At 40.7% G+C, this 27,344-nt stretch overlaps 1 protein-coding gene across 2 annotated transcripts in view; it reads right to left on the bottom strand.

Moving 5' to 3' along the window:
* The window catches only part of LOC126175001 (fidgetin-like protein 1), a 193,485-nt gene that overhangs the window by 19,580 nt on the left and 146,561 nt on the right, over positions 1–27,344 (bottom strand). For both annotated transcript variants that reach the window (XM_049921487.1, XM_049921488.1), the window contains one exon: positions 25,541–25,669. In XM_049921487.1, coding sequence (XP_049777444.1) covers positions 25,541–25,669 — 129 coding nt within the window. The remainder of the gene's footprint in view (positions 1–25,540; positions 25,670–27,344) is intronic.

The following is a 27,344-nucleotide window of genomic DNA, read 5'->3' as shown; positions in this document are numbered from 1 at the left end:
ATATCGGAGAAGGAGATGCACATGATCGTGCACAGATTTCAGAAATTCCGCATGTATTTAGAGGGCAAAAAAGTGACAGTGTTCTCAGACCACAAGGCACTGAGTTATCATCTGCAGGACTGCAGGATACTGAATGACCTCTTAATGCATTGGGCAATGTTCATGCAGCAACTCGAATACGAAATCCACTACATCAAGTGTACAGAAAATTGTGTTGCCGATGCTCTGTCCAGATTATCAGTGGGGGCGGAAGACAATGGAAGGGAGTAGCCGAACGAATTTAAGCTACTGTATATGAAGGGGGTAGCGGGGGAGAAAGAAATTTGTGCGGTGTGCAATGATACACAGCGAGCACAAAATGACAATTCTGAACTGAAACACATTAAGGTGAATTTCGACAGCAAGAGATACGAGAAAGTACCCAAATATTTTAAGACACACATGGGAGTGTTACTCCAGCGAAAAGACGAAGAGACGGACAAATGGAGACTGTGTTTTCCCAACAGGTATGTGGAACAGTTAATAGACTATGTCCATGTTAGTTGCGGACATTATGGGGCCGAAATGTTGTTGTTGTTGTTGTTGTTGTTGTTGTTGTGGTCTTCAGTCCTGAGACTGGTTTGATGCAGCTCTCCATGTCACTCTATCCTGTGCAAGCTTCTTAATCTCCCAGTACCTACTGCAGCCTACATCCTTCTGAATCTGCTTAGTGTACTCATCTCTTAGTCTCCCTCTACGATTTTTACCCTCCACGCTGCCCTCCAATGCTAAATTTGTGATCCCTTGATGACACAGAACATGTCCTACCAACTGGTCCCTTCTTCTAGTCAAGTTATGCCAAGAACTCCTCTTCTCCCCAATTCTATTCAATACCTCCTCATTAACCGAAAAGTGCACTGAAATCATCGAGGAACATGCCCACATAAATAACCTGGCCAGACGGGTCTGCACACAGCTGGCAGCGTGCGACTGTTGCCAATGGGTCAAATACTGCACGACCGTGCAACAGGGGGAAAATTCAAAGCATTATACCTACTAAGGTGGGAGAGTTACTGGCTGTGGACAATTTTGGCCCACTACCCATAGGACGCGGCGATATGATGTACATCTTTGTTGTGGTGGAGGTGTTCTCTAAGTTCATTAAACTGTATCCAATATGGAAAGTGAATACTAAAATTCTGTTGCCAAACTGGAGAAGGATTTCTTCAAGAATATTGTAAAGCCAGTAAGGCTGTTGTCTGACAACGGATCATAATTTACTTTGAACGATTGGAACACGTTCATGAACAACTAGGGTGTGCAACATATCTATATATCCATCTACCACCCAGCGAGCAACCCGTGTGAACGGTATATGCGGGAAGTAGGACGTTTATGTAGGACGTTTATGTAGGACGTATGCCAGCAATCGTCATTCCAAGTGGGTGGAGTACGTGAGCGCGTTTGAGGACGTACTCAACAGTGTAAAAAGTAACGCTACTGGGTACTCACCTTTGGAAGTCATGACCTATACACAGAAATGGTAGAATTCCCACCGCAAAAAGCTGAATCGCCTGCTGAAAGAGAGGAGGCAGTAACAGCCTGCATGAAAAAGTTAGCCGCTGACAGGAAAAGACGACACAATGGGTGATACAAACAGATGAAGTACAGAGTGGGGGACAAAGTGCTTGTATGCACAAAAGAGCATTTCAGTGAAGTGGATGGGGAGTTTAAGAAATTATTCGAGTTATACTATGGACCATTTGTTGTAGCAGAGTCCCCTCACCCAAATGCATACTGTTTAAAATGTCGTATCTCACGAAAACCTTTACGTCTAAGAAACATGACAGAGTTGAGGCTGTATATAGAGAAAGGGTAGAGATGAAAAGATGTTCTAATTTCTAATTAGCGATATTAATTTTGGAGGGATAATTTTATATGTTTTACCTGAGGATTCATTAGTGATTTATTAGTTTTGTGGCACTGTACATGTGCAAAAGGGTGCATGGACGTCAGTGACCTCGTGGATTTAAGTAGAATGTGTATTGATTTATGCTTTGTATCACTTATGGTCCAGCCGTAGGAATATTTATCTCATTTCAAGTTATTTAAATGTAAATCCAGTATTTCATATGTGTTTCAATATGTCAACAGTAAATGAAGCAGGCAAAAAGGAATACAAACATATCAAAAATGATATCGACAGGAAGTGCAAAATGGCTAAGCAGGGATGGCTAGAGGACAAATGTACGGATGTAGAGGCTTGTCTCACTGGGGGTAAGATAGATACTGCCTACAGGAAAATTAAAGAGACCTTTGGAGAGAAGAGAACCACTTGTATGAATATCAAGAGCTCAGATGGCAACCCAGTTCTAAGCAAAGAAGGGAAGGCAGAAAGGTGGAAGGACTATATAGAGGGTTTATACAAGGGCGATGTACTTGAGGACAATATTATGGAAATGGAAGAGGATGTAGATGAAGACGAAATGGGAGATAAGATACTGCGTGAAGAGTTTGACAGAGCACTGAAAGACCTGAGTCGAAACAAGGCCCCGGGAGTAGACAACATTCCATTTGAACTACTGATGGCCTTGGGAGAGCCAGTCATGACAAAACTCTACCATCTGGTGAGCACGATGTATGAGACAGGAGAAATACCCTCAGACTTCAAGAAGAATATAATAATTCCAATCCCAAAGAAAGCAGGTGTTGACAGATGTGAAAATTACCGAACTATCAGTTTAATAAGTCACAGTTGCAAAATACTAACGCGAATTCTTTACAGACGAATGGAAAAACTGGTAGAAGCCGACCTCGGGGAAGATCAGTTTGGATTCCGTAGAAATGTTGGAACACGTGAGGCAATACTGACCTTACGACTTATCTTAGAAGAAAGATTAAGAAAAGGCAAACCTACGTTTCTAGCATTTGTAGACTTAGAGAAAGCTTTTGACAATGTTAACTGGAATACTCTCTTTCAAATTCTGAAGGTGGCAGGGGTAAAATACAGGGAGCGAAAGGCTATTTACAGTTTGTACAGAAACCAGATGGCAGTTATAAGGGTCGAGGGGCATGAAAGGGAAGCAGTGGTTGGGAAAGGAGTAAGACAGGGTTGTAGCCTCTCCCCGATGTTATTCAATCTGTATATTGAGCAAGCAGTAAAGGAAACAAAAGAAAAATTCGGAGTAGGTATTAAAATTCATGGAGAAGAAGTAAAAACTTTGAGGTTCGCCGATGACATTGTAATTCTGTCAGAGACAGCAAAGGACTTGGAAGAGCAGTTGAACGGAATGGACAGTGTCTTGAAAGGAGGATATAAGATGAACATCAACAAAAGCAAAACGAGGATAATGGAATGTAGTCAAAATAAGTCGGGTGATGCTGAGGGAATTAGATTAGGAAATGAGACACTTAAAGTAGTAAAGGAGTTTTGCTATTTAGGGAGTAAAATAACCGATGATGGTCGAAGTAGAGAGGATATAAAATGTAGACTGACAATGGCAAGGAAAGCGTTTCTGAAGAAGAGAAATTTGTTAACATCGAGTATAGATTTAAGTGTCAGGAAGTCATTTCTGAAAGTATTTGTATGGAGTGTAGCCATGTATGGAAGTGGAACATGGACGATAACTAGTTTGGACAAGAAGAGAATAGAAGCTTTCGAAATGTGATGCTACAGAAGAATGCTGAAGACAAGGTGGGTAGATCACGTAACTAATGAGGAGGTATTGAATAGGATTGGGGAGAAGAGAAGTTTGTGGCACAACTTGACTATAAGAAGGGATCGGTTGGTAGGACATGTTTTGAGGCATCAAGGGATCACAAATTTAGCATTGGAGGGCAGTGTGGAGGGTAAAAATCGTAGAGGGAGACCAAGAGATGAATACACTAAGCAGATTCAGAAGGATGTAGGTTGCAGTAGATACTGGGAGATGAAGAAGCTTGCACAGGATAGAGTAGCATGGAGAGCTGCACCAAACCAGTCTCAGGACTGAAGACCACAACAACAACAACAACATCACTTATGGTCCAGCCGTAGGAATATTTATCTCATTTCAAGTTATTTAAATGTAAATCCAGTATTTCATATGTGTTTCAATATGTCTGTGAGTGTGTGTTGGCATGGAGACATGGCGGGAGTGCTCTAGCCAATCACAGTGCTCATTACTACTGTAGGTAACTACCGAAGTCAATGGAGAGACTGTATGGAAGTTGGGGAGGAGCATTGGGTCGCACAGGACACAGGGGACTGCTGGACGGGAAGGCGCAACAGATTGTCACAGGAAATACTTGGAGAGTGTTGAGCAGTTTGCGCGTGGTCGCAGGAGACGGAAATATTTCACAGTTCCGACTTGTGCACTTGTGAGATTTCTGTGGCTTCTGCAGTGAAGATATAGTATGCATTTAGAAGTGAATATCTCACAAGCTATGTTGTTGTTCATAACTAATTACGTGAAGTAGGCCTCTATAGTTTCTCTGTTATTCAATTTATATTTTATTTAATTGCTGGACCATCAACACCAACAAGTGTTTTGCAGTAATAAACAGCATTCTTAAAGCTACTTCTGCTATTGTACTCATCATTTAAAGTCGTTTAAAATAGTTCCTGCAGCTTTATTTAATTGCAATCTTTCATTTATAAATTTCTATGTTACATTCAAAATTTGCAATTGCCAAGTGATTGGAACCTTTGACCATTAGATTCATGTGTATATTCATATTATATATATCTAAAAACAAAGATGATGTGACTTACCAAACGAAAGTGCTGGCAGGTCGATAGACACACAAACATACACACAAAATTCAAGCTTTCGCAACCAACCGTTGCTTCGTCAGGAAAGAAGGAAAGAGAGGGAAAGACGAAAGGATGTGGGTTTTAAGGGATAGGGTAAGGAGTCATTTCAATCCCGGGAGCTATTATATTCATATTATATATTATAGATGCAGCAGTATTTGGCTTGTAATGAGGCAACTACGTATCCCAGCCCCTATACAATAAACCAGCCAGAGCCTTTAATATTTCAAACGAGTCCGAGTGTACGTTGTTGAGGGCCACCATTAAATTTTTTTTTAAAGGCCGCACAATTCACCGGTGACTTGGCAAAACAGGCTCGTTAGTGGGATATCATGGCGATGCTGGAAGATCTCAAACATGACAGGATGCTACATTTGAAGAGACTGTCCTCGAGTGCTTTGAGGAAGCACCGACAACAAGTACTCAAGCAGCTGGGCAGAACATGGAGGTCACTAATCATCTAACGCTCTAGACGACAAGAATCAATGTGGAGCTGATTTGTCAACTTTGATCTCCAAAAAATACTACTCTGAAGAATAAAGCTGGTTAAGGGAATTTACCTGACTCTCTCTCTCTCTCTCTCTCTCTCTCTCTCTCTCTCTCTCTCTCTCTCTCTCTCTCTCTCTACTCATTAAAAAAGATAGAGCTTGATGATTTGTATAGACATTGTATATACCGTCTGTAGTATCCAGCCATTCCTATAAATCCCTTCAACTGTCTTACGTTTCTAAGGGTTGACATTTTTGATAGCTTTTATGCACTCGGGATCTGGTCTAACTCCCTCCCTAATGCCTCATCCAGAGTACATATAAATACAGATACTGAGATTTTTAGTCCGAACGGTAATACATTGAAATGATACGATTTACCATCAAACAGAAATGCTGTATACTTCTTCGTTTCAGGATGTAGCCTAATTTGCCAATATCCCTCCATCAGGTCCATCATGCTAAAAATCCCTGCTTTTTCAAATTTGGATAATAATTCATCGATGTTAATTGGTCTGTCTCATTCTGTCTCTATATGCTTATTCAATGTATGCAGGTCGTACCGGATATGGCTTACAGAAAAATGGAATGTCATCTTTGATTTTAAACTTGCATATGTAATCGCTGATATTACCTGGACGATCAGAAAATACTACTTCATATTCCATTAGAATTTTATATAAATTTTTTATTTTTTATTACTGGTTAATATTAGAGACTGACTCACTTGGTTTTGTATGTCAGCTTGATGCGATACGTGCTCTACATTATCAATCTCTGGTGACAATTGTGCTGTAGCAGTTAATTGTAAACATTGACACTCAGTTGTTTGTTTTGCAATGTAATTATCGGTCACAAATGGTATCCAACATCTACTGTCATCTTTACCAAAACAAAGATTTTTCCTCAGAATTCAATATGACATTAAATTCTAATAACCAATCTAAGCCAAATAACACATTCCTATTGATATTTTCTACAATTAACAGTGTTTGACGAAATGGAATATTTACAATGTGGCAGTTCACTTGGGTTTCGTGTTTCACAATCTTACTTTTCGTCCCAGTTATACCGACTATGTATATTCCAGTTACTGGTAACAGTGGTAAGTAATGTTTAGTCTGTAATGTGTTATAGAACGCACTAGAAATGAGTGACACCTCACTCTCTGAGTCTATAAATATGTGAACTTCAGAAGTCTCCACGGTTCCTGCTACTATTGGTTGTGGATTATTGGTAGTCAAGCTTAGTTCCTCCAGTAACAATAATTCTTTTTTAGGTATTTTGTACACGAAATTAACATACTTATTATGAACCAGGCCTCCTAGGGTATCTCTACAACCTGGGCCCCAGCTCTGGATCCAGATCACACTAAGTTTTCCTCATTATTAGTCAACACTGGTTGATTACCAAATTGGGGTACTATGTTACCACTTTGTGTTCTAGTATTACTTAGCACAAATTCCTGTGAAGTTACTGGATCTAAATTTGAAGGTGGATGCTTCTTATGATAATTACTGTTGCCATTATTTCTGTTGCAGTGGTGTACTCAAGCTAAGTTGGCCTGATGTCTTTTGGAATTATTATTATTATTATTATTATTCCTTTTGTAATTCTGATTTTCACTTTGGTGTACACTCTCATTGCGGTCTTTATTTAAGGCATCAAGTGCACCCACAAAGGACAACAATTCTACTACTGTTTTCCACCCACTACATAATACATCTTTCCTCACATAAATGGTTAATCGTCTAATTAATATTCTCACTAGCCCGTCTTCTTCCATTGTCTTATCTACGTACTTTGCTCATGTTAAATTCCAGTCGAAATATTTTCTCATTGTTCCTCACGTATTATTGTAATAGTTCGGGTTCCACAAATCTAAAATCAGTTTTTCCTGCACACTAGCAGACCAGTAATTTTCCTTAAATTTCTTCTGGAAGTCTCCCAAAGAAGAAAAGTTCTCGATATTTACAGTACCCCACTCTGAGGCTTCCCCTAAAAGGTATCCCACAGCAAATTCAGATTCCTTAGTGTCTTTCCAGTGCTTTGGCAAGGCCTGGTTGAATCTTTTCAAAAGATGTGTCGGGCATACATCCCTGTCCGGCTTAAACTTGAGGGATTGCCTGTATAATCCTGAATTGGCCCCCACTGTAGATCAGTCATCACTTCACTAGTCAATACCAGGTTAGGAGAAACCACCCTCTTGTCTACTTTATCCTGGATAAGTTTAAATTCTTTTCACAAGTCATCTATAACCTTTCGGGTATCTGGAAGTTCAGAAGAGACAATAGGCGACACATTCCTGGATGTTATTCTCTCTGTGACTTTTCGATCTATAATTCCTTCAAATTATTCCTCCAGACTACTTATATTTACTGTATCAGAGTTAGCTATTCTCTCTTGGAAACTTCTTTCTACATTTTCTACTGGTGTATTAACACCTGTAATTTGTGATTGGATTATTGGTATTAATTCACTATTCTTATCAACGCTCCCTTTTAAAGTATGCAGTCTCTGTTTTACAGCATCAAACTTAACATTACACACATTTTCAAATGATCCTAACCTTCCACTAAGTTCAGATTCCACATTATTCCATTTATCTTCAATATCAAAGTCGAACTTTTTATTATCATATCCTGGATTTGATCATTCTGTTTCTGACTGAAGTCAGTGAACAGTTGATTTACACGGAGGTTTAAAGAGTTAGTTACTTCATTCTTTAATTCTAATTTCAGATCCTCTACTTTATTATTTAGATCGTCAAATTCAGTCTTCAACGCCCCCATGCTTTCGCATAGACTACCAAATTCTTTGCTTTGCAGTTCTACTTTGGCATTTAACAAATTTAATTGAGAATTTACTGAGCCTAGTTCTTTACTTGAAGTAGCATTTTGAGCAGTTGAAGGTGCACTCTGGGCATTTAATTTAGCATTTTGAGCTTTTAAAGTTTCATTTAACTGTATACTCTGGGCTTCTAGCTTGGCATTTAAAATCACACTTAGTTCCTTTCTTAAAGCTGCTGAATCTGCACTTTGGGCTTTGATTAAATTTACTAAATCAGACCAATCTGGCACTTCCTTACTCACTTTCATAGCCATGGCTGGTTCTGAAGTTTCCCCAGTTCTCTGTGTATTATCCATATTCCTATTAATTTTAGATCTAGTAATCATTTAACGAATTAACTCTATGTATAATAACTACACCAATAAAAGTCACTCTACTGTTTGTATCACTTCTTGCTAAGTTATTTACGTTCTATTTTGCGCTCATCCGGTGCAGAATTCTCGCAACATAGGTAAGCGGATGTGACGGCAAGTCAGGACTGGTGAACAGCAAGCCGGCGGTGTCAGACGTTGGTGTCGACATCGGCAGGCAGCTGTGGAAGCAGGTCAGCACCAATGAACCGCAACTGGTGCCAGTTGCGTTGGATGTTGTTTCCGCTTTGGCATCGCCGTGATGTGTGTGAGAGCTGTATACTCCCCCCACTGGATCTTCTAAGTTGAATTATTCTCATCTTATCTCTTCTTAGTCTAATACGTCGAGGTCTTCTTTCTGTTCTTTTAATGTTATTACTTCCTTATGTCTTCCCTTTCGTTGCATCAAAAAAAAATTTCCATTTGATTTTTGAATTTAATCCAATTACATGAAACAGTTCTCTTGTCTTGTTATATCTGGTTGCTATGGCAACACATCAATCTTCTTCTTCTTCTTCTTCTTCTTCTTCTTCTTCTTCTTCTTCTTCAATCTCTTCTCAAAATTCCTGTTTTTTTTTTTTCGAGTCTTTTTCACTGGTCACCACACTCTAATGCTTTAGATGACAGGAATCGATGTGGAGCTGATTTGTCAACTTCACACCGCTCTCACATCAGTTGACTTACTTGGTATGCATAGCCGATCTTCCTCTCTGGTTTGTCATCCATGTCAATCTCCAAAAACTACTACTCTGAACAATAAAGCTGGTTAAGGGAATTTACCAAACTCTCTCTCTCTCTCTCTCTCTACTCATGAAATAAGTGGACACTTGCAGAATACTTTTAGTTTAGTCTTGATATATTTCAACTTCCACAAAGAACAAATTCACCATTTCCCACATAAATATTCGAAAGTGTGCAAGTCAACCGATTTGTCTCGCATTAGACTCCATTAAATACATTTACAATAGCGTTGGTTTAACAACCACATAATTTATGAACATGTCTTGCTTCTAGCAAGTCCACCACATGAATTACTTGGAAGTCTAACCTCATTTCTTCATTTGTCCTTAACAATCATCACAGTCACTACAAGCACAGAATAATACATAAATACTCCTTGTTCTTACCAGGTACTTGTCAGCCGCCGTTAGGCCGCCGCATCCACAATTTGCTTGCGACTGTTTTTAGATCTACACACACAAACATGCAATGCGCAGTAAGTCGGATTCGTCTCTCTCACACTTCTATTTAAAATATCATGTGTTTGAGATGGAGGAAGTGTAAGTGGTTCTAGAACTTACATAGAAAGTCTTGAAGCACTACAATCAGTTAGCCTGTGAGGTTTAGAGGGATGACGGTCACCATCCATTTAGTTTCCACCCTGTCCAAGACCTAAATCCTGTGGCAGACTATGCACACAGGCTAGGGTTTTGCCAGTGGTTTCTGTGATGTGTTGCACAAGATCCCGACTTCCCCACCATTGTTTTGTTTACCGATGAGTGCACCTTCCATTGGAGTGGCCTTTACAACACTGGAAATGTTCATCACTGGGCAAGGGAAATCCTCACTTTCACAGACACCACGAATGATTTTTGCTCAACATTTGGGCAGGCATTGTGGATGACCATATGATTGCGCTGGTCCGTCTACCTCCTCAACTTACCAAGGCAAATTACCTTCACCTTTAGCAAGAAACTTTACCCGGCCTGCTGGAAGATGTGCCCCTGGACATACGGCTGCACATGTGGTTGCAGCATGATGGGGTGCCCACACATAACAATCGTGCTTTGCACGGATATTTAAGTGAAGTCTTTGATGTCCAGGTAATTGGCAGAGGTGCTCTTAGGATATGGCCCTCGCAATTACCAGACCTTACCAGGTTGTATACATGGACAAGGAAAAAAAAATTCCTGGATTTCCTGATTAAAAATATGCTTTCTCCTTGGTGGAAACATAGTTTTTCCCTGTTAACTGACAGTATATTTTTTCTCTTGGAATTGTATAATTTATCAATCCTTTGAATGGTTATGGTTCTATACACGGGTGTAGAATTTCCTGGCGCTTTAGAAAACGAAACTCAGGAGAAAAAAAACCTCTTTTGGAAAGATGTTTGATGTGCAGCAACATGTACACTGCATATTTTCTTATTACGAAAGTATAAATTCGAATTCCACCAAACACCGCATGTTACTTTCCGAAGCATTGAAATCGAGATTGCAATGCGTATTTGTAAGCCAGTCATAGCTCATGTCACATGATCTTGGCAGCCGATGACAGCGGATATTCAGAGCTTCGGACACATGGTGTAGTCAGCCAATAGCAACATCACTGTTAAGTAGCACGAACACACAAACAGGAAAACTTAATGGTTTAAATTAATATATATAATGTTGCTAGAAGAAAAGCAAAGTTTTCACATATAATATTCATCTCCAAGGCCAATATGCTGCAAGAGAAGCTAAGCTTTCACATATAATGTTGGTCTTTTATGCACGTATTACATTTTAAGAAATATCGCACAAATATGCCAGTAAATTTTTTAATAATGACATAAATGTGTGATCTTCTGGGCTCTAAATTCTTCTAAATGGCTCATCATCAAAGAGCTGATTTTTAAATGAGTCGCAGATTCCCAGTGAAGTAGGCTTCGACCTGATATTAAGCTCTTCAATGTGGTTTCCAGGATGTAAATTTCCTTGAGTACCTGTACTTTGTTATCTCATGTTTGGTTCTTTGTTATGGCATAATGCCATACGTGCTAGAAGATAAAAATGTACACTTGAAATGCACCGAACAGTTGAAACTAGCCAACAGCGTGGAATTGAACACTTCGTTTCGAATATACTGACTGCCTCAGTGGAAAAGATTAATAAAAGAAAATATCTTCAGCAAACCGATAAAAATAACTTCATTGTTCTGCATGGCAATTAATGCTTGACGGTCAGAAAGGTGGAAATAAAATCAAATCTGAAACTAACGATGTATTTTAGTCTTCCATAATTACATGAATGTATTTTAATTCACATGACAGCTCCCGGCCGCAGAAATCAATTTTGTTTTCATTTGATGCGAGTGCAGTAGACAAAGAGGAAACAGCAAAATCACTAAATGTAAACACGGGTCACATGGAGATTACTCGCTTCCCTATTATAACTCAGACTGCTATGCACATCATCAGCCGGTATCTACAATATTTCTGAACCGGGGCAATAGTAGATAGTGGCATCCCTCACGCATTTCAGATAGGACATCAAAAATTTTAAAAATCGAACTTTCAAAAATATGTTCATTTGGTAGTGCACATCTTTCTGAAGAGTCTGATACATAAAACATATGAGTCCGAGGAATTGTAAGACATGTTATTTCTACATCTACATCTACATCTATACTCCGCGAGCCACCTTACGGTGTGTGGCGGAGGGTACTTATTGTACCACTATCTGATCCCCCCTTCCCTGTTCCATTCACGAATTGTGCGTGGGAAGAATGACTGCTTGTAAGTCTCCGTATTTGCTCTAATTTCTCGGATCTTTTCGTTGTGATCATTACGCGAGATATATGTGGGCGGTAGTAATATGTTGCCCATCTCTTCCCGGAATGTGCTCTCTCGTAATTTCGATAATAAACCTCTCCGTATTGCGTAACGCCTTTCTTGAAGTGTCCGCCACTGGAGCTTGTTCAGCATCTCCGTAACGCTCTCGCGCTGACTAAATGTCCCCATGACGAATCGCGCTGCTTTTCGCTGGATCATGTCTATCTCTTCTATTAATCCAACCTGGTAAGGGTCCCATACTGATGAGCAATACTCAAGAATCGGACGAACAAGCGTTTTGTAAGCTACTTCTTTCGTCGATGAGTCACATTTTCTTAGAATTCTTCCTATGAATCTCAACCTGGCGCCTGCTTTTCCCACTATTTGTTTTATGTGATCATTTAACACTTCAGATCGCTCCGGATAGTAACTCCTAAGTATTTTACGGTCGTTACCGCTTCCAATGATTTACCACCTATGGCATAATCGTACTGGAATGGATTTCTGCCCCTATGTATGCGCATTATATTACATTTATCTACGTTTAGGGAAAGCTGCCAGCTGTCGCACCATGCATTAATCCTCTGCAGGTCTTTCTGGAGTACGTACGAGTCTTCTGATGTTGCTACTTTCTTGTAGACAACCGTGTCATCTGCAAATAGCCTCACGGAGCTACCGATGTTGTCAACTAAGTCATTTATGTATATTGTAAACAATAAAGGTCCTATCACGCTTCCTTGCGGTACTCCCGAAATTACCTCTACATCTGCAGATTTTGAACCGTTAAGAATGACATGTTGAGTTCTTTCTTCTAGGAAATCCTGAATCCAATCACAAACCTGGTCCGATATTCCGTAAGCTCGTATTTTTTTCATTAAACGTAAGTGCGGAACCGTATCAAATGCCTTCCTGAAGTCCAGGAATACGGCATCAATCTGCTCGCCAGTGTCTACGGCACTGTGAATTTCTTGGGCAAATAGGGCGAGCTGAGTTTCACATGATCTCTGTTTGCGGAATCCATGTTGGTTATGATGAAGGAGATTTGTATTATCTAAGAACGTCATAATACGAGAACACAAAACATGTTCCATTATTCTATTATTTGATCTTAAGTGAGCCGAAGTGCAGTGCCACACCTCTTCACAAAACATTCGTCTATCGCACTCACCGTATTTCGGTCTGTGGAATTGAAAGGTGTATATTTTGTAATGGTTGCCATCAAACTATATTCAGGACAATGGAAATTAAAATGCCCTATAGTGCCTCTCCTGCTTCCAGTCAGCCAGTTTGACATCCTGCCCCTCTTTCTTTCTTTCTTTTCTTTTTTTTTAAAAAAAAGCACCCTCCTCAGAAAATTTGCACTCTTTATTCCCAATTAGCTAACAACTTGCTGCTTTGTGTGACATAAAATTAAGTACAGGATACATAAAACCAGTAAAGATAAGAGACAAGCAAGACAGTACACATTTCTTCAATCCTTAGCTCCTAGAATTTTTTTCTCTCTAATCTTGCTATAGCTTTACATGGCGTGCTTTCCTTTCTGCGAAAGAATCTGTTACCTCATCAAACTTTGTCAAACGTTTTGCTACATGAAAAATCGAAATGTGTTGTCTAATACTGAAAAAGCTGTTAATACAAATAGGATCCAAGACTGGTGTGGTTTCTCAACCTGATTACGTGTATTTTGTCACTGTCTGCAAGATAAAACAAAACAGGCCTTTCCAATACTGCAGCAATTGTAACACACTCCAAATATATGCGACTGTTTTGGCACAAATGGTCATATTTATAACACGGCAGAATATAATTAACAAAGTACCAATATCAAATGCCTATTAGGCCTACTACAACCAGAAAGCTTTAAGTTAGTAAATAGCTCCAGTTTCTCAAGCACGAGATTGAAAAGTAGAAGTGTGAAATTTTTATATAAATTTGGAATCATCATATTTTTCCATAATTTAAGTGATGTCCCCGTTTCTTCTCCTTCCTCATTCTAACAAAGTCTTCTCATCACTAATTCTGTATCTATTCCTGTCAATGTCAAAGCTTATTCACCGGTTAACTTCACTACCTCTGCCAGAATCATCAGTTAAGTTATCCCACAATTATTCTCTGGTTAGCCATTGTTACATGTTCGTACAAAGTGTTTTCCGCGCTACTTCCAGAATAGACCGTAAGGCGGCTGCTAGCCGGAGACTGTACATTTGGCCCTTACTAGTGTAGCGATCTGGCCAAAAATTTTCTGTCAAAATTTCATTTTCTTGGATACACCGAGAAGATACTACATAATAATTCTTACCTGGTATTCCAGTTAGTTGTTTATTCACACTCTGGCAGTCTGAATCTATGGATTTCGCTGGTAATCAACGCTCATCATTTGCAGACCCAATCAACCACATAATCAGACAGTGGTTGGCTTTCTTTCATTTGACTATGCTCTGCTCAACTCGTATAACCCCTTTGGTCTGCGGAAAAGTTTATTTCTAGATGTGACAAGGATTCCACTGACAAAGACATCACATACACTATGCACGCATTCACAAATCAACTTATGATTCATCCAGAAATCAACTTAGAATATGTTCAACAACGTTCAAAAACCGATAGGGACACGTTTCAAAGTCATACGAATAACCGATAGACCAACTTGCGTTTGATGCTACGTGCTTTGTGAAACAAGGTTTTTTCCTCAGGAATATGAGTTGCCCCCCCCCCCCCCCCCCCTCCTAGATCCAGGGCTGCTGCGCATGCATGAATCTGCCAGCTTGGGCACGCCAGTAAAATTTTTCCCGGTAGCACCTAGCTCCTTTTTTTTTTTTTTTTTTTTTGTTGCGACTGCTTACACAGCCAACAGCCACGTTTCTGTAGCTAGAAGCGGAAGAAGACAATACTCAACCACGCATGCGCATGATCCCACTCGTAACTGCTAAAACAAATCTAATGTTAACAGTTGTGACATCATGCTCATCAGAGGCAATTTGTTGTTACAAAGCATTGCAGGCCTTTAGAAATAACTGCTTGTGTCTGTGTATGTGCGGATGGATGTGTGTGTGTGTGCGCGAGTGTATACCTGTCCTTTTTTTCCCCCTAAGGTAAGTCTTTCCGCTCCCAGGATTGGAATGACTCCTTACCCTCTCCCTTAAAACCCACATCCTTTCGTCTTTCCCTCTCCTTCCCTCTTTCCTGACGAAGCAACCATTTGTTGCAAAAGTTTGAATTTTGTGTGTATGTTTGTGTGTCTATCGACCTGCCAGCTCTTTTGTTTGGTAAGTCTCATCATCTTTGTTTTTAGATATATATTTTTCCCACGTGGAATGTTTCCCTCTTATCTCTCTCTCTCTCTCTCTCTCTCTCTCTCTCTCTCTCTCTCTCTCTGTGTGTGTGTGTGTGTGTGTGTGTGTGTGTGTGTGTGTGTGTGTGTGTGTGTGTGTGTGTGTGTGTGCGCGCGCGAGCGTATACCTGTCTTTTTTTTCCCCTAAGGTAAGTCTTTCCGCTCCCGGGATTGGAATAACTCCTTACCATCTCCCTTAAAACCAACATCCTTTTGTCTTTCCCTCTCCTTCCCTCTTTCCTGATGAAGCAACCTTGGGTTGCAAAAGCTTGAAATTTGTGTGTGTGTTTTTTATTGTCTCTATCAACATATCAATGCTTTCTCGTTTGGTAAGTTATAGCATCTTTGTTTTTATATATATTTTTCCCATGTGGAATGTTTCCCTCTGTGTGGCTTTGCACGTTCCTCATTGTGATCCAGATTTTTATGTTTTGAATATTTTTACGAATGAATTGGTTCTCTTGAAGCACAAAAGTAAAATACACCAAAAACTGAAATACTAGACTAGTTATATTTTTAATTTTCAGTTATATTTAACTATATAAGATTTGAGATGTTTCAATCTATTTTTAATAAGATTTGAAATAGCTATTTGTTTTCTCATCAATTCAATTATAATTTACAATATCACAAGAAATAATTATATGACACATTCCTGCAACAACAAAAGAACAACAAAACATAAGATTGGATTTGAAATGGGGCATGAAACTTCAAAACTGTGCTCTTAGCCTTTGTGCTACCAACTCACTTGGTTTTACAACGCGCAAGTGAAGTGGTTATGTCACATTGAAAGTCTGACTGTCATTTTCTTGAAAGCCATCGAGTGTTGGGGGCTAACCCAAAATAGGTGTCCTTGTATTTTCACCTTTTTTTCATCGTTCCAAGATTCAGCTGTATCAGAGAGTCGCCTACAACAGATTCCCCTTGTCAGTAATTTCCTATAGCATAATATTATGAAGCACTGAATCTAAGTAAAAAATGCATTTGGTTTCAAAAAGCATGCAGTACGAATATTGCATAAAATTCGTAACCAAATATCTTAAACAGGTCTCTTAAGGGTTCTAGGGATCCTTACAATTATGTGTCAATGCGTATATTCCTAATGGTAAGATGGTATTTGTTGTCAATAACAAGTAATTCATAGCTACAACACAAGAAGAATAAATAATTTCCATCAAGTTTTATAATCTGGTGCAAAAGTCTGTAACAAGTTGCTGTCAGATATGCGACAGGAAAACTGATAATCATCAGATATCTAAAATTATAGTAAAAAAGTGAGTCATTAGCAACTTTTATCATTTCTACCAGAATATTTAGAATCAGTGATGTTGATTCTGCATAACTCTACTGTTCGCTTCGTCAATATACAGTCAGCTGTGACGTTCTGTGCAAAGTTACAGGACAAGGTAGATGTCAACTTTGTAAATATAAAATAAAATGAAAGCCTCAAAAAATTCACAAAGATTATCAGAAAAATGTAAAAGATGCTTTACTGTCTTTCAAAAACAAGAATTCAGCCAGGCGGAATGAAATTCCAACCACTGTAGTCAAGGTTGTTTATAACATCATTTCTCATCCATTGGCTAAAACTATTAATCACTCATTTGAGGAAGGATATTTCCAGGATGTGTTAAAATATGCTAAAATAAGACCATTGTTCAAGAAAGGCTCACCAAATGACATGGGAAATTAGTGCCCTATTTCCCTGCTGCCAGTTCTTGCTAAGGTGATATAAAGGATTGTTGCAAAATATCTTGAAAACTTTCTTATAGAGAATAATATTATAGTTAAAAATTAATTTGAATTTTAAAAGGGGAAATATACAATAAATTTTATCAGGGAATTCACTGAAAAGATAAGCTCTGCTTTTGAAATTGCAATTCTGTGGTAAGTTTATGGGACCTAACTGCTGAGGTCATCAGTCCCTAGGCTTACACACTATTTAATCTACCTTAAACTTACGCTAAGGACAACACACACACACACACTCATGCCCAAGGGAGGACTCGAACCTCCAACGGGGGAAGCGTGTTTAGACCAAAAAAGATCATCATGTTGATCCTTATATAAAAAATTAAAAATACTAACTATTCCTTCTCTGTACATCTACAAAATTTTATTTTCATATATAAAAATCAAAACTCACTTGACAATTTTCAATTCAACCACAATTACAGTACTCGTCACAGAGACAGTTTCAAACTTCTCTCTCATAATTTAAAAATAACACAAATCTGTTATTTAACAGATGGAATTTGATGCACTAAAAGGATTGTTATTTAATACACTAATGGAAAAAATGTTGTTATTCAACTGAAGAATTCATGCAGGACAGTTTGGCAATTTGTAAAGAAAAGAAACAATAAAGATTATGCATTGTATAATAAATTGTTAAGACATTGTATAAATTGTATTACAAGCTGCAAAATGATCATAAGTGTTACATATGTTCTTGTTAAATTGTTCATGTCTCAAAATTCAGAAATGCCTGCTTAAATATGTTAATTATTATAACCTTATTTTTTTAGAAGTAATTTGACGTGTCTACAGTACAAAAATCTTTGATTTGTAACTGCACGTTATGAGACGAATAAACTACATTCTACATGAACACTTTGAAGTATCAAATATGAACAGTCTGTGAATAGTTGAAGATAGGAGCAGTGGCTCTTTTCAAAGCAGCTGTTTTTCTCTGAATCGACATACCCTTTCTTTTTGGTGCTCTGTATCCAGGCAATGTTGGGTCAGAACTGATATGACCAACTTTCATGCAGAATTAACCCCCCTTCTTATCAAGGTATCCATGAACACTTTCTGCCTGCATTTGGTGTACAGTCGATTCTTGATAATTTGTGACTCAAGGTACCAATAAAAAACTTCAAATTACCGAGTTCACATAATTAAGAGGGCAACAGGCAACTCCAATAAATGAGAGTCTGACAAAGTAAGGTGTAGTACATACATATTACATAATGTGTACATTCATCTTTATTTTAACAATGTGCATACACGCACACGTAAGGTATGTGTACACAGCATACAGAGTGTCCCAGAAATGTTGCGACAAACTTCAAAGGGTTGTCTAGACTGTCTTTAACAAATCACAGGTACGAACCCATGACTGGAAATGTCATCCAACGATGTTACAGAGTGTCAAAGTTGTAGACACCGGTGCCTTCTGCTAGGCTTCCTCTTCGGCAACAAAAGTTTTTTTGTAAATTGACAGCTTGTAGAAGGAACATCTTGCGATGTTGTTGATTATTCAGTGATTGCCGTGATCAACAGTGGATAATAGCTAGATCCTGTCTCCTATTGATGTGATTGTCTGCTGCCTTGTTGGATGACACTTTATGACACAGGTTTCCCTCTGCAGTTTATTTTTCTCCTGCAACCCTCTAAAATCTCTAATTTTTTTGTATACAGGAGAAAAATAAAGTGCAGATTAAAACCCATCTCTAAAACTGTCATCCAATGAAGCAACTGGCTATCGCACTCTTAGGAGATAAGGCTGTCTATGCAGCAGCTAGTTCCATCTTCTCCACTGGCGATCCTGGAAATCAGTCGCGATCAATGAATAATAAACAACGTTACAAGGTATTCCGCCTATGGGCTGTCAGCTTACAAAGTCACATTTGCTGCTGAAAGGGTGGCCTAGAGGCAGGCACTAGTGCTCATTATTTCAACGCTCTGTAGTATTGTTGGATGATGGTTCCAGAAACAGGTTCCTATCCTCTATTTGCTACACAACACACCCTCTACGACCACTTATAGTTTGTTGCAACATTTCCAGGCCATCCTGTATGTGGGAAGCTTACCAATAAAAATGTTACATGTCATTCTGAAAAATAGTTGACAATTTTCTTTTGAGAGAGCAACTACCATCAAGCATCGTTCAACGACTTTTCAATGGTGATGAGGGCTAAGAAGAAATTATCACTCATTACCATTCTGAGGGTTGTGGACAGACGACCTTGCCTCACTCAACTGGTCGTTATTCTTCAGTATCTTCCTTGACCGCATCCTGACAGGCCAACAGTTCAGCATCACTTAGAACACCAAGGACACCAATGTCATCATCAACATGAATGAAACTATTACAGATTAAACCATCTCAGCAGAGTAGAAGTTACAAATCTGAATATGTAACGATTCATTTCATTAATTCTCCTGACTCTGATGGTTGTTCTGCATTTCTTCTTTGAATTAAAAACCTACTTTCAGAAGTAGTTATAAAGAGCAGTAGGGCTGATATTTTTTCAGGCCTTATCAATCGTGGTTATACAATTCAAAACTGATACACTCGCCTTCTCACCTTTTAGTGTTATTCAGCACAATTGAAACAACTTTTCCATGGTAGAGAGTTTTAAAATGTATTATGCCCTACTCCAATACTGATGTTATGTGGAATGGAGAAAATCAGTTTTACATTACTTATGATGGGCTGTTACATACAATGCTGTTGTCCAAACAGTAAAATTTTGCATTTTGCCTTTTCACATCATTGTTAACTGAGGTCAGTTATTCATTAAACAATTCTGTCATCATCCATAATTTTTTATTTGTGTAACAAGTTGTGGGAAACAATATTATTACCTTGAAATAGAATGGATCCACTGATTTCCCTACTATAGGTGGATTCAGTTTCTGAGATCTGTCCATGATCCACGCTAGGACAGTTGTTCTGTCCTTGTTCAGTTTTCCTCCACGACAGTTAATCTTTCAATGATAGGGTGTGATCAGGAAGACATTTAAAAAAAAAAGGAGGGTTAATTTTCATCTGTGTGGAATGTAGATGGTGAAATATCGAACTGTTTTGTAACATCTTTTTCGAAATTACACTCTCCACAGCATCAGTAACAAGCTTTCTTCATTAACTGAAAGTCACTCGTTCCTTCTAGCACTTGTGGCACTTCACAGTTTCAAGAAACAAGGATTGACTACAAAACAGTATGAAAGCAGACTGCAGAAGAGTGGGCAGAAAGTAACTAGGTATCATTAAATGGCTGTTACTTTCTTAATATTAATGGAATAATTCTGGAAATAGCATAAACATACAGAACAGTAAACAGGATAGTGATTTTTCATGCCAGTTAGTACCGACGATGGCCATGACAGGCAGTACACTCAGAGAATGAGCACAGATTGCTTCACACTACAATGTGTGGAATTCGATTGTTCTTATGCAAACATGGTGGTATACAGTAAAGGGAAGGAATGTCACAATTCACCCAGAGACAATAAAGAATGGTCACATGAAGCTGATGACCACAGGTTTGGTAAAGGATGCAGCAAAAACAGGTCATCCATCCGCGGCCCGGTGTCCTGAGAATGTGGCAATTGTGCAAAACATGTTCAGTCGTAGCCTAGGGAAATCAACATGCCAGGTAGTTCATGAGAGAGGACTCACAAGGCACGCTATGCATCAGGTGTTCATATAGAATTAAACTTTCAATTAAGGACACCCCGTTATATGCAGAGCTGACACCATAAAACAATGATTGCAGAATGGAGTATGGAAGATTGGCCTCAACTGTTTCACAACATCCTCTGAAGTGATGAGGCCATATTCCATGTAGGAAGTTTTGTCAATCAGCACAATTGCCAGGATCCTGGAGTTACTGTGGAGAAGATGCATTCTTGTCCAAAAGTGATCAAGTGGTGTGGAATAACAGCTGAAAATTTCATCAGCCCATATCTCATGCATGACACAATGAACATGGATTGCTACCCTCAAATTCTTCTGGATTATGTTTGGCCTATGCTATCTGGATGGGAAAATACCGATGACATTATCTTCATGCAAGATGGCACACTGTCTCCATTTGCAAATGTCGTGTAGAACTTGTCAGATGATAAATTCCCAGGACATCAGCTGGGGAGACATGAACCTCATGAATGGCATGCAAGAAGTCCTGAGCAAATACTCTTGACCTCTTCCCCACCCCCCACAGAGCTGGGCAAAAGAGGCGGCGTACTGAATGAAATATCGCACGCTGGACAAATTGGAAGCAGGGATTTGAAACATTCTTACCAACATCCCATACAACTTCCTCCAGGAAGCCGTGGATTCCATTCCAGGTAATTGGAGGAGATTGGTCGATGCCCCAGACACCTACATCGAAATGTAATGGACATATGCAATCATATTTTCATATAATAGAGTACGTACTGTCTCAATTTCAAATAAATAATTCTGCAAAGATAAAAGTTGTGTGTCAATTTGAATATCTAGTTACTTCCTGCCCACCCTGCAGGTTGGAGAAACAAATGAGAGGTGGTGTGAGCCTGTACTGACAATAACAAAAATATGGGACTTCAAATTATAAAGAATACAGAATTCCTGACTTAAAATTAGAAAGTGTTGGCGAGATGCCCTCACTACTATTAGTTCAAATTATTGAAAGGACCAATACACAACTACCTCCCCTCCCTCAAGGAACCAGAAAAAAATTTCATATTACCGAGAGTTTAATGTTATCAAATGTCAAACTATCAAGAGTCAAATGTATTTTGCAAGTTCAACTGTGACAACGTTTTTCAAAGTGTTTGTATGACACATATTTGAGGCAGGATGTGATAACCAGCCTGGTATTTACTTAGAAAGATGCAGACGACTAAAAATAGTGACTGCAGAGGTGCCTTCACCCCCACCACCCCTGATGCCATTAGCCACCAGCACTTTCACAGCCACCCCAGTCGCTGCACTGGTGTCGGCCTGGGCAACTGTGGAGACTCCTTCACCTCCACAGCCCTGATACTAATGTTGAGAGTCGATGCCTCTCTACACACCACCACCACCCGTGGAGGCACTACCTGCATTGCCAGCCCTCCTGTTGATGGCCCAGTCAACGCTATCACTGTTTTGGCCAGCTCTGTCATTGCTGAAGCGCATCCATCTGCCGTCAGCCTGATTACCACCAGCCCTACTGTGACTGGCCTCGGCATCAATGCCACCCGTTTTACTGCCACCATCTTCACCACCACCAGCCCTGTGGCCAGTCCTACCACCAAAAGCTGTCACTGCGGCTTGCCCCACTGTAGCCGAACTGGCAGCCAGTCTCACAGACCCTGTCAGGTTGCCCATTCCTCAGGCACTCTCAGCTTCATTCTGCATCTTCTTCTTTGTGCCTCTTGGGCTTAATCTGCATACATGCTCTGGGGCTTCTCCCTTTCCTTCCATGCTGCTCCATTCTTTGGCTGTGATGATTGCAAGTTGTTCCTCTCTGCCGTCACACTTGGTTTTGTCACATGTGGAAATTTTGCCACAAACCTGGGATGATGCCGTGCTCTGCCATGTCGCATACCCGCCTTCCCCCACAACTGGATGGTCCTTCTCTATGCTGCTGACCCTGTCTGTCTATGGTTTCTGATGTCCCTGGTCAAGACAGCCTTTTCTTGGCAACATTAGATGCCTCAACAGCCTGTCGGTGTCTGCACCGTCTGCCCAGCCACTGCTGATGGAGCATCGATCTCATCAGACACCGATGCCTCTCAATGCTGTTGGCAGCTCTCCATCCCCAAGGTGCCTACTCCTGGCAGCAGGCACTTTGCCTTCAAGCTGGTGGGACCCTGCAGCTCTGCCACCTCTACAGGAGGCCCCATGTAAACAGCTCACATCAACTTAACTCATTGATCTATTTACAAGCCCAGTCTTGCATGGCTCATGCTGTTTTCGGTCATAGCTTCACACAGCTCCATGGTGTTCGGCAGTGCTAATCTCACCAATAGGCAGCAAGCCGTGCCTATCGTGCCAGAGCACTGTAGTCTGGGCACCACATTCTTATGCTTCATCAGGTGCTCATTCAGCACCACGCTGGTGTCCCTCCATTGCAGAGTATTTAGGCTGCTGCCAAACTGTGCTTCAGCCGGTACCACTCTAGGCTTCATGCTGGTCACACCGACAGCTGACCAATCAAAATTATCACTCATGCCATGAGCACTTTCCACCAATGCTACGCTGGACTGCAGTTCGCCACTACCAGGTGCCACACGTCACTGCACATTGCCCCTGGTTAGCGTTGTCGTCACGCTATCGTCTCCGATGTCTTTTGACACCCAATGTCCCACAAGTCCATCGTCCTTGAGGGCACACTCCAAGTGGCAGGTTGTAGTCTACCATCCATCATCCTCAGCTCCTTCTGCTCTGCTGCTTACTACGACACATGGACTCAATGTGTAGGCATGTCTCACATCTCAGGCAATGTCCAGGAGTGACATTTCTATTTGTAATTTACACTCCTGGAAATGGAAAAAAGAACACATTGACACCGGTGTGTCAGACCCACCATACTTGTTCCGGACACTGCGAGAGGGCTGTACAAGCAATGATCACACACACACGGCACAGCGGACACACCAGGAACCGCGGTGTTGGCCGTCGAATGGCGCTAGCTGCGCAGCATTTGTGCACCGCCGCCGTCAGTGTCAGCCAGTTTGCCGTGGCATACGGAGCTCCATCGCAGTCTTTAACACTGGTAGCATGCCGCGACAGCGTGGACGTGAACCGTATGTGCAGTTGACGGACTTTGAGCGAGGGCGTATAGTGGGCATGCGGGAGGCCGGGTGGACGTACCGCCGAATTGCTCAACACGTGGGGTGTGAGGTCTCCACAGTACATCGATGTTGTCGCCAGTTGTCGGCGGAAGGTGCACGTGCCCGTCGACCGGGGACCGGACCGCAGCGACGCACGGATGCACGCCAAGACCGTAGGATCCTACGCAGTGCCGTAGGGGACCGCACCGCCACTTCCCAGCAAATTAGGGACACTGTTGCCCCTGGGGTATCGGCGAGGACCATTCGCAACCGTCTCCATGAAGCTGGGCTACGGTCCCGCACACCGTTAGGCCGTCTTCCGCTCACGCCCCAACATCGTGCAGCCCGCCTCCAGTGGTGTCGCGACAGGCGTGAATGGAGGGACAAATGGAGACGTGTCGTCTTCAGCGATGAGAGTCGTTTCTGCCTTGGTGCCAATGATAGTCGTATGTGTGTTTGGCGCCGTGCAGGTGAGCGCCACAATCAGGACTGTATACGACCGAGGCACACAGGGCCAACACCCGACATCATGGTGTGGGGAGCGATCTCCTACACTGGCCGTACACCACTGGTGATCGTCGAGGGGACACTGAATAGTGCACGGTAAATCCAAACCGTCATCGAACCCATCGTTCTACCATTCCTAGACCGGCAAGGGAACTTGCTGTTCCAACAGGACAATGCACGTTCGCATGTATCCCGTGCCACCCAACGTGCTCTAGAAGGTGTAAGTCAACTACCCTGGCCAGCAAGATCTCCGGATCTGTCCCCCATTGAGCATGTTTGGGACTGGATGAAGCGTCGTCTCACGCGGTCTGCACGTCCAGCATGAACGCTGGTCCAACTGAGGCGCCAGGTGGAAATGGCATGGCAAGCCGTTCCACAGGACTACATCCAGCATCTCTACGATCGTCTCCATGGTAGAATAGCAGCCTGCATTGCTGCGAAAGGTGGATATACACTGTAGTAGTGCCGACATTGTGCATGCTCTGTTGCCTGTGTCTATGTGCCTGTGGTTCTGTCAGTGTGATCATGTGATGTATCTGACCCCAGGAATGTGTCAATAAAGTTTCCCCTTCCTGGGACAATGAATTCACGGTGTTCTTATTTCAATTTCCAGGAGTGTAGAAGTGTGGACATTCATCCATGGTAACTGTGTTTTGAGTTCTGTTTCTTATATTGATAATAAACAGTTATTCTGGCACTTGCACATTTTGATGGCAGGCCTTAGCACTCCTCACCCACCGACATAGAAGAGATAAGAGTCAACTCTACTATATGCAAAGCTACACTGCATCACCAATGTACAATCTCAAGTTTGATACATTTCTTTCTTTTTTCAGAAATTCACAGTGTCATTACAATAATGTGATATATCAATGAGCATTTCTCTTGATAAGCTCTCGAACACTATTAAATATAGTAAATGAGGTAATTCCAGCAAATAAGAAATAACTTTTGCTTCAATATCCCTACTCAGTAAGTGACGAATATTAACTGAAGAGCTAAGTACTGGTCCTCTTGGGTACTAAAATTTGTTGTGAAACTGGAAGCATTACCTTGAATCATTTGTGAAAAATTACAGTGGTGTACGATACCCTGAAGTAAGTCATGCACATAGAAACACATAATGAAGTTCATTATACTGTAAGTTTAGCAAATGTTACCTATCGAGGTTACCTGAAACTCGGGCAGTGGAATGTACAGACGTTTCACAAGTCTGCGGCGCGCTGCCTCATCCAGTTCCTGAGGCCTATTTGTTGCCCCTATAACTAATATACGATCTTCTTCTCCAGTTGCAGCACCATCCTGTTAAAATTAATTTTTGACATTGGTAATTTTTTTTTTTTTTTTTTTTTTTTTGCTTCAGGAGTGATAAGTTACACCTTGCATGGATTCAGTCACAAATCACATATAATTGTAGGTTATGACATTAGATTAAAGATACATGAAACTTAGGAGGGATCAAACAAATAAAGAATTATGGAAAGAGATGTATCTATGCAAGGAGATACCTGTTCAAAATTTTACAATGACATGAAATGTGAACAACAACATAGTCTTTGTATCTAAAGCCTCTCATTTGTTGCCTCTGAAATCTGTCATTTGTCATAAGTGCCTCATGCTGTTGCTTCAAATGGAAATCTGGTGTTCAGAATGAAGTTTTATAATCTGTTACCAATGTTACCGAAGTCTAACAGGTTGTCAGTAGACATCAGGATCAGGCATACAAATTTGAATTCCCCCCCCCCCCCCTTCTTTAAGCCTAAATAATACCTTATCAGCCACTTCCCTTATAATTTATCAGAATAACTGGACTCAGGTAGGTAATTTCCAGTGAACATTAATCTTCTTTGAAGTCAGTACAGTTATGTAAATGCTTGGTGTGAAGTAGCAGAAGGATTTCATATAATTACATAACAGCCACAGTCCTTCGATTGAAAAAACAAAAATACACCCTCCCTAGGTTTTGCATGTTGCTTCTCTAAAACAGAGTTGTTAAATATTTATTTGCTACTCACATTGATGAAATAACCAAAGACATATTGGCAATAAACACACCAGTACTACTATAAGCTTCTGTGTTATGGCACAGTGAGCATACCTGTAATTTTACAACAGTATTTAAAACACACTGCAATCCAATTAAAGTTTCTTGATGTTTGACACCTGTCACTTGCCATTGCAGTGTTACCACATCAGCTGTTGCTTGGTTATAGGTGACACACAAACATAGCAGGTCACTTCACAAATGCTGTTAATGTGTAACGCGAACAAATGTTGATAGTACCCGCTGTGAGGTGTATCGGGAATGTGAGAACCTCTGTCAACAGATGATTTTAAGTGACAGATGACTGAGCTGTGGCAGATGATGCATTTTGTTGTCCTGAATTTAAATTCGTGTCCTAATCCAACCACAACCTCAGGATGTGCAATGTACCCGAGAAAATGGCGGTCAACAATCTGCAGCAGAACTAAAATCATGATTGCTTTGTTCATACTGATTAAAGCTAATCTCTAGGAGCAAACTCAAGACAGAAAAAAAAAATCAGTTTAGGCACCAATAGCAAACTGTAATTGGTTGGTTGGTTGGTTGGTTGGTTGTTTGGGGAAGGAGACCAGACAGCGTGGTCATCGGTCTCATCGGATTAGTGAAGGAAGTCGGCCGTGCCCTTTCAGAGGAACCATCCCGGCATTTGCCTGGAGTGATTTAGGGAAATCACGGAAAACCTAAATCAGGATGGTCGGACCTGGGATTGAACCGTCGTCCTCCCGAATGCGAGTCCAGTGTCTAACCACTGCGCCACCTCGCTCGGTACAAACTGTAATTCCTCGCTGTCATTGGTTACCTGAAACTGTCTTCACACTGGCTGCACAAGCAGCTACCTTACCAACCAATCAGCAGTCCTCGTTGATAATTGGCTGCAGACTATAGGGGACACAGGCAGATTGCAGGAAAAAAAAGAAGAAAGAAATAAAGATA

Source organism: Schistocerca cancellata, chromosome 3 (genome assembly GCF_023864275.1).
Source record: "Schistocerca cancellata isolate TAMUIC-IGC-003103 chromosome 3, iqSchCanc2.1, whole genome shotgun sequence".
Lineage (NCBI taxonomy): Eukaryota > Metazoa > Arthropoda > Insecta > Orthoptera > Acrididae > Schistocerca > Schistocerca cancellata.
The sequence above is the reverse complement of the archived record's forward strand: the minus strand, read 5'-3'. Positions and strand labels throughout refer to the sequence as shown.